Source organism: Leptonychotes weddellii, chromosome 2 (genome assembly GCF_054177405.1).
Source record: "Leptonychotes weddellii isolate Sample4059 chromosome 2, ASM5417740v2, whole genome shotgun sequence".
In the NCBI taxonomy this organism is placed as follows: Eukaryota; Metazoa; Chordata; class Mammalia; order Carnivora; family Phocidae; genus Leptonychotes; species Leptonychotes weddellii.
The window spans coordinates 141,243,386-141,256,467 of NC_138370.1; the positions used below are offsets into that span (position 1 = coordinate 141,243,386).

Sequence of the window (13,082 nt, forward strand, 5' to 3'; positions counted from 1 at the left end):
AAGGAGGGAAAGAGGGGAGGAAGGAAGGAAAGGAAGGAAAGAGGGAAGGAAGCAGGGAAAGAAGAGAGGAAGGGAGGAAGGAAAGAAGGAAGGAGGGAAAGAAGGGAGGAAGGAAGGAGGGAAAGTAGGGAGGAATGAAGGAATGAAAGAAGGAAAGAAGGAAGGAGGGAAGGAAGGAGGGAAAGAAGGGAGGAAGGAAGGAAGGAGGGAAGGAAGGGAGGGAGGAAGGAAGGAGGGAAAGAAGAGAGGAAGGAAAGAAGGAAGAGAGGGAGGAAGGAAGGGACGGAGGGAGGGAGGGAGGGGGGAAGGAAGTGGAAATCCCACCCTCCGTCTGTGGCCTCAGGGCCGACCAGTCCCTTAGGCCGTCCCGTTCGGCTGACGCCCGTGCTGCCCCCCGCGGGGCGCACGGGCCTCTGGGGCACAGCCGCACGAGTGTCACCTACCACTGCGGCGACGTAGATTACGCGCTGCACGGTCTCGGCTTTGTCGATGCAGCGCCGCAGCAGGGACTGCGCATCCAGCCGGGCCTGGGAGTAGGCGTCGCTGAACCGGGACAGGAGGGCAGCCTTGCGCGCCACATTGGACATTTTGGCGCGATTCGGGGACGGGCTCCTGATCTTTACGACCGCGGTGGCGGGGCTGGTGGAGCGGCTGCGGCTGCGGCTGTGGCTGCGAGGGCCAGGGCTGGGAGTCCGGCTCCGGGCGGACCTGTTGGTAAGCAAGAACCAGCCGGAGAAGCGCTCTGATTCGCTTCTCTCTCATTCCCGGCCCATGACCTGCAAGTGATTGCCAGGAGCCGTGCGCCCTGCTGCACCAGGGAAAGCAGCTGCCCCCCGCCCCCCGCCCCCCGCGGCCTCTCTGCCCGGCATCAAATACGCGGTCATCCGCTCTGGATCTGCACAGGGAATTTGCACCTCATTTTATCCTTTAAGCAGCCCTTCGAGCTCAACATCGATTGTTGGCCATTTCAAGGCCAAAGAACTAGAGGCTCAGAAAAGGAAAGTAACACTGGTGGCAAGAGCCAGAGGGAGAAAGACCAGCTTCTCAGTATTTCTTACCCCAGCCTTGGGGTACTCACGTATCAGAGGCTGATACGTGAACGTATGAACACTCAACCGTGAGAAAGAAGATCTGCGTTCTCGTTCTATAGCAGTGGGACCGTTCGCGCTCATTTCTCCCCTCCAGAGTCTGAGTTCTTACCTACAACATGCTCGCCCTATTTCTGGTTGGGAGGGAGGGCCTGAAAGATCCAGTGGGCTAATACAGGTGGAAGTGCTCGGTGAATTGTAAAGCACGGCATCAATGAACGGTATTGCTATCAAGTACAAAGTAAATTCTAAAGGAAATGGGTCCCTAAGGAGGGAAGCGTAGAAGATACTAGGAAGCAAACGGTTCTTCTACAAAGCCCGCCCTGAAGGTGGAGCGGAGCGAAGCGAAAACCCTCAACAGTAGTCTGCCAATTTCTATAGTGCGAGAAACACTGCCGCCGCGACCCATTTCGAGCTATGAATGTGACATCACACTGAACTTGGAGGGAGGCAGACGTGCACAGAATCAGTTCTAGGGAGCCAGGACAAGCTAGTACCAGCACAACATGGCAGAGTGACTCCCCAGAATGAAAGGCTAAGGTGGCATTTAGGGGAATGGGGACCAGGGTGGGAGTGGCTTTGATAGCTTGGATCCGGGCATGCTGTGGGGCTGAGGGAGGTGGTGGGTGTTAAAAAGAACAAGGAAAATGCTCCAAGAAAAACGTCCCGCTCTGTCCTCACGTAACTCCGAATGACCTGTCTTAACATTCTGTCCATCAGTAAAGAGGGATGTCACAAGAACACTCACCTACACACTTCATCAGACAAAATGAGCTATAGAAAGTAAAATGACAGGTGGTCACCCCAGAGAGGGACTGGCCGGCCTCAGAGAACAGGACCCTCCTATTATGGAACATTCTTCTGGCATGGGTACCATGCATGTATGACAGGCCCACCCAAATCTGCTTTCAAGCCAAAGAACTATCCTCTCATCTCACATATCTCTCAGTTTCATTCCTTGGGCTTCCATGTCAGCCCCAAATTAATTAGCGCCCAAGCACTGACAATCCAGGAGGTATTTTCTCTCTCTGGAAGAGGGCAGTTAGAGAAAACAATCCCTTTCAATTCAAAGTTTCCCATATTGTGGGGGTTTGGGTGCAAGATGTCATTTCATTTTTTTTTTTCCCAAGCCACGTTTTTACCACTACCAAAAGGAACTTAAATGAAAAGATCTGTGAGAATTTGTCAGACCTTCCTTGAAGCACAGATTTTTCAGCAGACAAAACAGCTATCTCGTCCTTTAGCGTTCGGAGCTGTTTCTCATAATCAGAAATCACTTCAGTCCGCTGCTCTACGCCCCACTTGTCAATGCCCCGCTGGTCCAACCTCCTCTGCTCAGAGGTCCTCGGCTCTGAGGTTCTAGGCTCCGTACACCGATGCTCCACACTTCTATGTTCTACGTTTCGGTGGCGGGATTCCTCCTGGACTTGAAGAGATTTAAGCCTGAACAGAAAACAAAAATTAAGGAGGAAAGAAAAGAGAAGGAGGGAAGGATGGAGGAAAGGTAATAGCAACAACTGGCATACCTAACAACAGAGGCTACTCTACTCAGCAAAGCAATTACTGCGTTGGACAACTGTGATGGAAACGCACGAGGAACAAACACAATTCAGAAAAGAGCAGAATTACCAGGGTTAGAGTGCCACCCCACGTCTGCAGCTTGCATGAAAAAAGGCTCCTGAGAAAGGAGTATGTACGCAGATCCTCCAGCAAAAGCAGAGTGGACCTATAGTCATCCTGTTCTATATTAGGCTGATCTTAACTGCACAGAACTCTGGAAGCATCAGACCTCCAAAGCCTAGGTCCAGAAGCTGGCCAAAGATACAATCTCCTATCTTCATTAGCTCTCTGATTCTCTGAACAGATGGAATGGGGGGGGGGTGGAGTATGACAATAGAGATGGAATAACATCCACAATACTAGGTGGAAGGGTGAATTTATACAAATAATGTATTCTAGAGACAAAGCTTCAGAAATAAACTTAGCATCCTTATAAAGATGCAGAGAGGCATGACTACCTAAAACAGGAGCAAACCCACACAAAGAGAACGTGCTGTGATGAAAAGGACAATGATATAAGATGAAAAGGTAAGGGCTAAGATTAAGAAGGACACAGAGAAGCTAAAAATGCAATAGCAGAATTAAAAGCTGCACTGGAAACGGTAAAGAACAGAATCGCTGCTACAGGAAATCACTCAATTATAGGGTCAAAGAATCTGAGAAGTTCTATCAAGTAGGAAATAAGAGATGAAAATGATGGTGAGAACTCTTCCCCTAAGCGGCCTGAGGTGACCTCTGAAAATGGCCCGCTATTCGCTTAACCCAGAAAACCCTACAAAATCATCCACATCAGGAGGTTCAAATCTTCATGTTCACTTTAAGAACACATGTGAAACTGCCCAGGCCATCAAGGGTATGCAGATCCCAAAAGCCACGAAGTATCTGAAGGACGTCACTTTGCAGAAGCCATGTGTGCTATTTGGTCGCTACACTGGTGGACCCGGTAGGTGTGCCCAGGCCAAACAGTGGGGCTGCACACAGGGTCGGGGGCCCAGGAAGAGTGCTGAGTTTTTACTGCATATGCTTAAAAAGGCAGAGAGTCATGCTGAGCTTAAGGGTTTTGATGTCGATTCTCTGGTCATGGAGCACAACCCAGGTGGACAAAGCCCCCAAGATGCGGCGAAGAATTTACAAGGTTCATGGTCGGATTAACCCCTACATGAGCTCTCCCTGCCACATGGAGATGGTCCTTACTGAAAAAGAGCAGATTGTCCCTAAACCAAAACAGGAGGTTGCACAGAAGAAAAAGATATCCCAGAAGAAACTGAAGAAATAAAAACGTATGACCCGGAAGTAAATTCTGCATTGAATAAATGCAAATAAAATTAAAAAGAGAGAGAGAGAGAAAAGAAAATGATGGTGAGGGGGAGATAGAAGTAGAAAACAGAGCAGTGCTCCCAACTACAACAGTGAGGGTGTTCCCAAAGAAATCAGAACAATGGAACATGTGTGAAGGCAGCAAAAAGGTATTTGTGTGTGTGTGCGTGCATGGGTGTGTTTTAATACAACCCCCACTTGCTTTTTGGGGGGAAAAATCAAAATTAAGATCAATGAAGGTATACCCACTTACCCCTGTCAGAATAGCTAGAATGAAAAAGACAAGAAGTTATAACAAGTGTTGGTGAGGATGTGGAAAAGGGGACCCTCGTACACTGTTGATGGGAAGGCAAGCTGGTGCAGCCACTCTGGAAAACGGTATGGAGTTTCCTCAAAAAGTTAAATATTGAAATCTAATAATTCCACTACTGGGTATTTACCCAAAGAAAACAAAACACTAATTTGAAAAGATATATGCGCCTCTGTATTTATTGCAACATTATTTACAGTAGCCAAGATATGGAAGCAACCCATGTCCACTCATAGATGAATGGATAAGGATGCGATATATGTATATGTGATATGATGTGATATGATATATATATTTATATATGTATACACACACAATATATATACATATACATACAATGGAGTATTACTCAGCCATAAAAAAGAACTAGATCTTGCCATCTGTGACAACATGGATGGACCTAGGGTGTATTATTCTAAGTGAAATAAGTCAGAAAGAGATAAACAAATACCATAAGATTTCACTTATATGTGAAATAAAAAAAAATGAATCAACAAAAAGCAGAAACAAACCCATAAATACAGAGCACAAACTGGTGGTTGTCAGAAGGGAGAATGTGGGGGGATGAGTAAAGGGGGTGAAGGGGAGTGGCAGGCATAGGCTTCCGCATATGGAAGAAGTAAGGCACAGGAATAAAAGGCACAGCATAGGGAATATAGTCACTGATATCGTAATGGCATCATAAGGTGACAGATGGGAGCTGCACTTGTGAACGTAGCATAAGGTACAGAGTTGTTGAATCACTATGTTGTACATCTAAAACTAATAGAATACTGTGTGTCAACTATACTTTGATTTTAAAAATTCAAGGAAGATATAACCTTAAAGTATGTGTTTATGCTCTCCTTCTAGAAATTTATATTTAGAGAATAATCTGAAATTTAAACTAACATTTGCTGCAATAATTATCACAATGTTATTTCCAATGTTTAAAATCAGTATCAAAGTAAATGCTCACTATTAGGGAAATATCTAAATAATGGAACATGATGCATGTATTTAAAACTAAGTCTTGCACTATTTTTTCTTAGTAATAGAGAAAAACAATGTTAAGTGAAAAGATGGGGTCCAAAATTGTATCCTTATGCTGATTTTGTAGTAATAACTATTTTTTTAATGTATCAATTGGAAGAAATAGCAAAATGGTAACAATAACTGGCTCTGGAATTTTGAGAGGGTTTTTGGGTTCCTCTTATACTGTTGTACTTGGAAATTTTTCTATAGTAGACAGCGTTTTTGTAGTAAGAAAAAAATTATATAAAACATTAATAAAACTATTGCTGCCTTTCCTCTTTGTGAACAGCTTCTTTCATATTGTAATGGAGTACCAAAAAGCTAAATTCAAAGATCAATCAGCAGACTGCAATAATCCTGTCTTTTTTTTTTTTTTTTTTGCTTACTGCTTTCTTAGCTGATTTATTTCCTCCTCTGCAGCCAAAAGGGATATGGCCGATCTGTTCTTGGTTTCTTCAAGAGTCTTTTCAGTTTCAGCCAGACTGTAAGAGAAATCAGTAACTTAAGACAGATTTTCCAAAATTGGCAGACTCTCCAAATCAAGGCATAGGTTCTCCCAGGAACTTTTGGCATATGATATAAGTTCAACAAAAACAAGATCAAATTATGAGACATCTGCATCCAATCAGATACTATTGCAAATATTATGGTGCGCTTGTATGCAAAAGCATGCTAGCATTCTTTCTCAATGTCAAACGTGAAGACATTATAGAGTGGCTACCACTAAAGAGCTATGTAATAATTATTAACGTTAGAATGTAAAGGGCAAAGAAACTTGTTCACTTCCTCCTTCTCACCCTCCTAATTCATCTGCTCAGCACACCAAATCTTCAGGCTGCCTCTCCCTATAAAATCTCCATTTTCTGCAATATCCCAATACCCTTTTCTGCAGTATTCTCATTACTTTGCACCATAGAGTTGCATTTGATCTAATTTTCCCAGACTTCCTACATATGAAGAAAAAATTATTTGCCCACCTACAAAGAAAGTCTTCCACAATCACACTTGACTACCAAGTATTTCATGCCTCTAACTTCCACCACTTATTGAGCATGATTTTCCTGAGTTTTCAACATAGCTAGGTCATTGTGAGTTTCAAGGACTCTCTTCATTATAGGCAAATCATAACAAATCCTATTATTTCTTTAGGTCTATCTAAAATTTAAAAAGAAATGGGTGTGTATGGATGACATTGGATGGAGACCAGTGGTTCTCAGTTAAGTCACCCTAGTCCAGCAAGAGATCATAGGTTGGCAAAGGTTTCTTGACTTCTTGGACCCTACCTCCCTGTACTATCCAGGCTCTTTCATCTGAGGCTGAAAGGTTGCAGTCGCTATCTAAACTCACACCTGTCTTCTTCCTTCCTTTTAGATGGAAGAATGGAAGGTCAAACACTGGGGTCCTCCCCTAGACAGTGAAGCAGATAGAGAAATGATGAGCTAGCAGGATTCCTACCAAGTCCCCACAGATCCCGACCAATCAGGCAATGCAAGAGTTGGTGTGATTACCCAGTGTTCCTTCCCATCTCCTTCTCCTCCTCCTCCCCTAACAAGTGCCCACGCAACCTGTGAGTGCTCATGCAAATGTCATCCCTGACTCTCTCAAGCCAAGTGTGTCTCCCCTTCTCCGGAGCACCTCCAACACTTGGTTCACACTAACAGTCTCATTACAAATACACTGTGAGCTACTTAAGGGCAAAAATTATTTTTTATCTTTTTATCCCCAACACCTAAAATAGTGCCTGTAACACAGTAGAGATTTTTTTAGTTGAAAAATGAATGAACACAATGTCTAAAGTCTTTTAACAAATGCCAAAGTAGCAATAACTTCATAATAGGGCTACTGGCAGTTAAGAGGAAATTGCTGTGATTTAATTCAGAGGTGACTATGTTACAGGGTTTTTAAAGTGTACATGGAGAAGAAAATGAACATTTTTGTCAAGAGAAAACTGTAGAAAATTAAAAGGAGCAAACAGACCCAGAAAGGAAGGAGAGTATGAACAGGAATAAAGTAGTTATGTTTTTCTCTTAAGGCATGGCACACCTGTGTGAACACATGTACATACAACCACACGTACATGCTAATTTGGCACCCTTGAATGATATACAGAGAGAAGAAAGGGAGGTACGTTCATGTGCCAAGCATTATTTTAAGCAAGTTAATGTATTTTACTTATTTTTTTTTAAGATTTTATTTATTTATTTGAGAGAGAGAGAATGAGAGACAGAGAGCATGAGAAGGAGGAAGGTCAGAGGGAGAAGCAGACTCCCTGCTGAGCAGGGAGCCTGATGCGGGACTCGATCCCGGGACTCCAGGATCATGACCTGAGCTGAAGGCAGTCGCTTAACCAACTGAGCCACCCAGGTGCCCTATTTTACTTATTTTTTATTAGGGATTTATTCATTCATTGAGGATATATCATGTGGCAGGCATGATGTTGGGTGCTGGGGATACAACAGTGTCAGAATAACAGATACAAGACAGTAACCCTTTGGGGCTTCTAGTCTAGTGGATCAGAAACTTGTGAACCAATATTTTAAAGTTCCAAATTGTGGTAAGGGCTATTTTCAGATCACTGTGAAAGAGAACTACAGAGCGGGGGGAAGGAAAGACCTTTCGATATACATGGTCACAGAAAGACTGAGAAAGTCACATTTCGGCTGAGACCTGAAAGCTAATAAAGAATCAGCCATGCAAAGAACCAGAGAGGGACCGCCATGTTTCTGAAAGAGCACAGGCAAAGCCTGCAAGGTGAGGAAGGGGACCACAGACCAGGTGAGGAGAGCCTGGCATGAGATGAGGGTGTAGAGAGAGGCAGGGCCAGATCACACAGGGCTACAAGAGTCCTGGTAAGGAGTTTAGAATTTTTTTCTAAGTGTAAAAGGAGGCTACTAACAGCTTTTAAGCCAGGGTCTGACTTTATAAATTTCTATGTGTGAAATGGATTATAGTAGAGCAAGAATGATAGCAGGGTAGCCAGTTGGAAGGCAACTGGTTGAGGCAACAGGTATCAGGGCCTTCAACTGGGCAATGGTGGTAGAATAGTAAGAAAGGGACAAGAGTGGGAGATGTTTAGGAGGTAGATTCAACCAGATTTGCCAATAGATTGGAGATAGGAAATGAAGACACAGAGACTCATAACCAGATCCCGAGTATAAAATCTAGACATCTTCCTTTTCGAGGATTCATCAAACTTGGGCAGACCTGTCCCCATTGAGCACTGTATTAGAATTTGCCCATTTGTAACTGAGTCAAAACCAATCTGGGCTCCACAAGGTCAGACATGGGGAATCTCCTTGGTGGGCCACTCATTCCGTAGCAGGTAGCAGGTAGAGTAAGAGAGAAAGGAGAGACCTAGCTACCACAGAGTGTGGGGGACAGACAGCATCATTTCTGATGTCTTAAAAGAATAAGAACCACAGGTGGGTTAAAAACCAAACCAAACTAGGAAATCCAAGGTAAAGGAGCAAACACCTTCATCTGTGCCACTTTCAAATGAGATGCACAGGGTTTGGTGGGGGGAGGGGAGGATATATATATATATGTATACACACAAAGGATACACACAAAGTGTACACACAAAGGATAAAGCAAATAGTATGAAACATACATGACAGTGTATATGGGTGTTCTTAGTACTATTCTTACAGATTTTCTGCATTGGAAATTATTTCCAAATAATTTTTTTTTTTTACAAAAAGTATGCAGTCATAGTTCCTTGACCCCTGATGCTCCTGATGGCTATTTACAGAGCCATAATGATAAGAGAGGGAGGTAGGAAGGAATTCCTGGCTCCTCTTGGTGCTAATAGAAGTCAAGAACCAGCAAAGTCTTGAAGCCCTGCCTCACAGTTAGTGGCAAATGGAAGGGCCTGGCCAGCCGCAGTTGCCAGCAAATTCTCCAGAAGATTTAACCAGACAAGCCACAAATCAGCACCCCTTGGCACAAGACTCTACTGCCCAATTGGAAACGAGGCAGCAAGAACTCATACAGCAGCACAAGACCCAAAGTCTCTCCTCTCCAGCTTGAGTCATCCCTCATAAGCACACAAGCATCCCTCTACTTCTAAATGGCCAGTCTAGGGAAGGAGGAGGGCTGAGGAGACTCCTGGAGAGGAGGGGAAAAAAGCCCCTAACAGAAGTTTGAACTTGGAACTAACTGAATATTTACAGGAAAAGGACTGTATAGTAAACCAGAAAAGAAATGGTAAGTTTAATTATCCTCACCTCACTCCAAATCAGCTGATATTAGTTGAAATAAGTTGCAGAAATTCAGACGATTGTGCTTTTTTGCTCATTACATTTGTAAATGTTGACGGTTGCAGCCATAAAACTGTTCATTGACAATGATTCCAATTGGAAATGAATGGGGGGTGTGGAGGTAACTGTGTGTGTGTGTGTGTCTATGTGTGTGTGCGCACACACACACACACATGCAAACACACACAAAGAAAAATGTCTGGAGCAAAATAAACCAAAACGTTAACCGGGATGAGATAACAGGTGATTTTCACCTTTACACTTGTATTTGTTGTATGCATTTTGAATTAGCAATAATCGTGCCTCAGATAAACCCCTTGGCTATGATACTGCCACTTTCGTATGTTGTATGCATTTTGAGAAGGAAACTTTTATTACTTTTATAATCAAGCAAAACTATATCAGTAGAGATGCTTTCCTTAAAAGGAAATCTCATCAGAGAACAAGGCAGCATGCCACAACTTATTCCATCACAAGCCCTAACTAAAGAGTTCCTTGCCGCCCCATACATGTCCGCAGTGGAGCAAGGCTCCAACTGAGAAACATCCGATTGATGGGTTTTGGCTAGGTGGGCTGAATGCAGTTTCAGACACATTTGTCTGTCTTCCTCAAGTGCAAACCCAAGGCTTGCAATTTTCTTTGCAGTGATTCCTTGAGCTTGCTACCCTGGCTTGGCATCTGACACCTGTTGCTGCCTGGCATTGCTTAACTTCTTTAAAGTACTTTTTATATCTACTAATTATTCCAAAATCTTGAAATGCTCATTCTTTAAAGAGTCTGACTTCTCAGCCAGGCGTTTATACCCTCTAAATGAGCACATCTGACAGACGGATGCAGCCTATTCATCTTACTTTTGCTCTCTTTCCTTAATTTTACTCTTTGTCTGACCTTCTTTAACCCTCTCCCTTTTGCATCTTATTTTTCTTTCAAAAGATAGATTACCAGGGGCGCCTGGGTGGCTCAGATGGTTAAGCGTCTGCCTTCGGCTCAGGTCATGATCCCAGGGTCCTGGGATCGAGCCCCGCATCGGGCTCCCTGCTCTGCGGGGAGCCTGCTTTTCCCCCTCCCTCTGCTTCTCCCCCTGCTCATGTTCTCTCTCTCTCTCTGTATCTCTGTGTCTTGAATGAATAAATAAAAAATATCTTTAAAAAAAAAAGACAGATTATCATATAACAATCTTCCCCTGTTTACATATATAGACTCATAACAGGCCTCTAGAGAAGGAGGAGCTCCAGGGATGGAGCCAAGGGGAGCAGGGTCTTAGGTAGCCTATTATAATATAGAAATCTTATCCCCAGATTCAAAGACACTGGTTCCTTACTCTCTGTCTGACTCTCTCTCTCTCAGTCTCTCTCTCTCTCCATACACACACACACAGAGTTATTTGCAGATGTCTACATTTTACATGAGCCATTATTCTCCTTTCAAACTTAAAAATTAAGAACAAACAATTCTTTTTGGAAAAAGATAACTTGCATTCCTCTTACTCGTCTTGAACCTGGTTGAGTTGATTATGAGTCGAAGTCAACTCAGAGTCTAATTGTTGCATGTCCCGATCCCGAACACCAGCCTCTTTATGTCTCTCCTTATCAAATGTGTCCTGGAATGATACACAAATCAAAAATAGTCTTGAATACATGAAACAAGATGATGGGTTGCAACACATTATGCTGAGCAAAAGAAATCAGGCACAAAAGGACACAAATGCATAGTTCCATATATATGCAGTTCTAGTGCAAGCAAAATTAATCTAGAATGATAAAAATCAGAAGAGTGGTTGCCTGGTTGGGGGGGGGTGGGTAGGTGACTGGGAAATGGCACAAGGTAATGCTCTGGAGAGATGGAAATGTTTTATAACTTAATAGGGTGTGAGTTACACGGATATATGCATTTATTGACCTATGGATTTCACTGCAGGTAAATTATAGCTCAATTTTTTATTATACATCAACTTTTTAAAAAGCCATTGAAATATCATCTCATATCTTTATACTCAGAAGAACACCCACGGGGTAAAAATCTCAGCAACATGTGAAAAATCCCCAGGGGAGAAAAATTTGCTTAAAACCAACTGATGTCTATGGAATACTTAGCCTATGTTAGTTGTTTCTGCATGTTTATCACATTTAATTCTCAAAATGGCCCAAGGGGGTCAGCAAAAGCATTGTTTCCTTTCCAGCAAGTGAGACATGAAAGGTTAGTCAACAGACTCAGGACCATAGAAGAGCGACCAGAATTCTGCCCAGTGACCTCCAAGCAGGAACCCTTCCACCCCTGCACCCCTAAGGCTGCTAAGAAAAGACCACTCTACATACTTTAATTTTAGAAAAGAATTTATGGAAATCCATATAAACATGCAAAACCAAGGTTACTAATGCTTAATGATGTTAATGCCTTAAGCAAGGTGTATGCTCTCTTTCCAGTCTGGGCTTCAACTGTCTAAAACCTGACACTAACCCACAGAAATCACCCCATAGCAACAGCAAATGACAATACTCTTTGTCAGTCTCTGAGAACTAAGTTTTCAACTCGTTTCATTTCACTCTTTCAGAATATGGTGCTTTCCCCCATCTAATGGTCTCTCCTGAGGCTCCGTGTACCCTAACTGTCTGTGTCACTAATCTGTCATTCCAAAGTTCCCATTTAATGCCGAATGTGGGCAATGTCCCAGATGTAGAACATCACCAGTCCTTTCTTACAGCTGAGGAAGCAGAGGCTCGTTGATTTGTCTGAGGTCACACCGCTGGGAAGTAGGCAAAGCTGAGAGTTGAACGCAGGCCTCTTTGAAGAGAAGCTCAACCCATTACGCCGCTTACTACTGTAAACAGAAACGCACCTTTTGGACCTGTGTCCCCAATCCCTAAGTAGTGCTGAGTCCCTCACTAGGTAAAAGCCATCTCTTATATATGTCTGAGTTCCCAGAGCCTGACCGGGGTGCTGAAAGTCAAGGGGGATCCTTTAGCGTCCCTACCTGTAGAGAGGGGACCTTGCTGTCAACAGGTTTTCCCAGGGAAGCAGCAGTAAAGGAGGCCTCCAGCCAAGGCAGAAGGCGCGATTTGATTATTTCCACACCATCATAATGTCCACCTAAAAGAACCCATAAATCAGGTCAGGGAAAGAAATTCAGTGACACAGTGAGAGAGTACCAAGGACTGAAGCAAAAGAAGAGAGAGCCAGATGGGGAAACACAGGCCATTCTCACCTTCTTGGGCTGCCGTAGTGAGGATCCTAAAGAGCTGTCCTTGAACTTTGGAAATTTGTTCGATGAGCTCAAGGCAATGATTAAGATTTTGATCACATGTGTTTGTCTACAAAATCAAAACAGAAAATCAGTGCAATTCCTTTCCTCAGGGACCCATTGCAGGTTGACAGGGCCTGACTTTACCCAGGGGCCTCCTGGCTCTGGTATGCTCCCAGGCGCAGAGACTGCCCTGTGTTCACCAAAACATCATTCCCGTTCCTCCTGGACGTGCAGCTAGACCACTTCTCCCAGCTTCCCTAGCAGTTGGGCAGCCATGTAACAGTTCCAGTCAA

General features: G+C 43.7%; 1 protein-coding gene across 6 annotated transcripts in view; it reads right to left on the bottom strand.

The window, feature by feature from the left end:
* Positions 1-13,082, bottom strand: part of SPATA18 (spermatogenesis associated 18) — a 37,571-nt gene that overhangs the window by 12,080 nt on the left and 12,409 nt on the right. For 2 of the 6 annotated variants that reach the window (XR_014143031.1, XM_006739266.3), the window contains exons 2-7: positions 12,751-12,856; positions 12,520-12,635; positions 11,036-11,148; positions 5,676-5,771; positions 2,280-2,531; positions 444-708 (exon numbers count right to left, since the gene is read on the bottom strand). Coding sequence is in view for 5 of the 6 variants with exons in the window: in XM_006739266.3 (XP_006739329.2) it covers positions 444-708; positions 2,280-2,531; positions 5,676-5,771; positions 11,036-11,148; positions 12,520-12,635; positions 12,751-12,856 (948 nt within the window). In the remaining variant the exon portion in view is untranslated. Of the gene's footprint in view, positions 1-443; positions 709-2,279; positions 2,532-5,675; positions 5,772-11,035; positions 11,149-12,519; positions 12,636-12,750; positions 12,857-13,082 lie in introns of those variants that run through there. The other 4 variants (XM_031034466.2, XM_081812392.1, XM_081812393.1 and 1 more) reach the window with 4 other exon arrangements.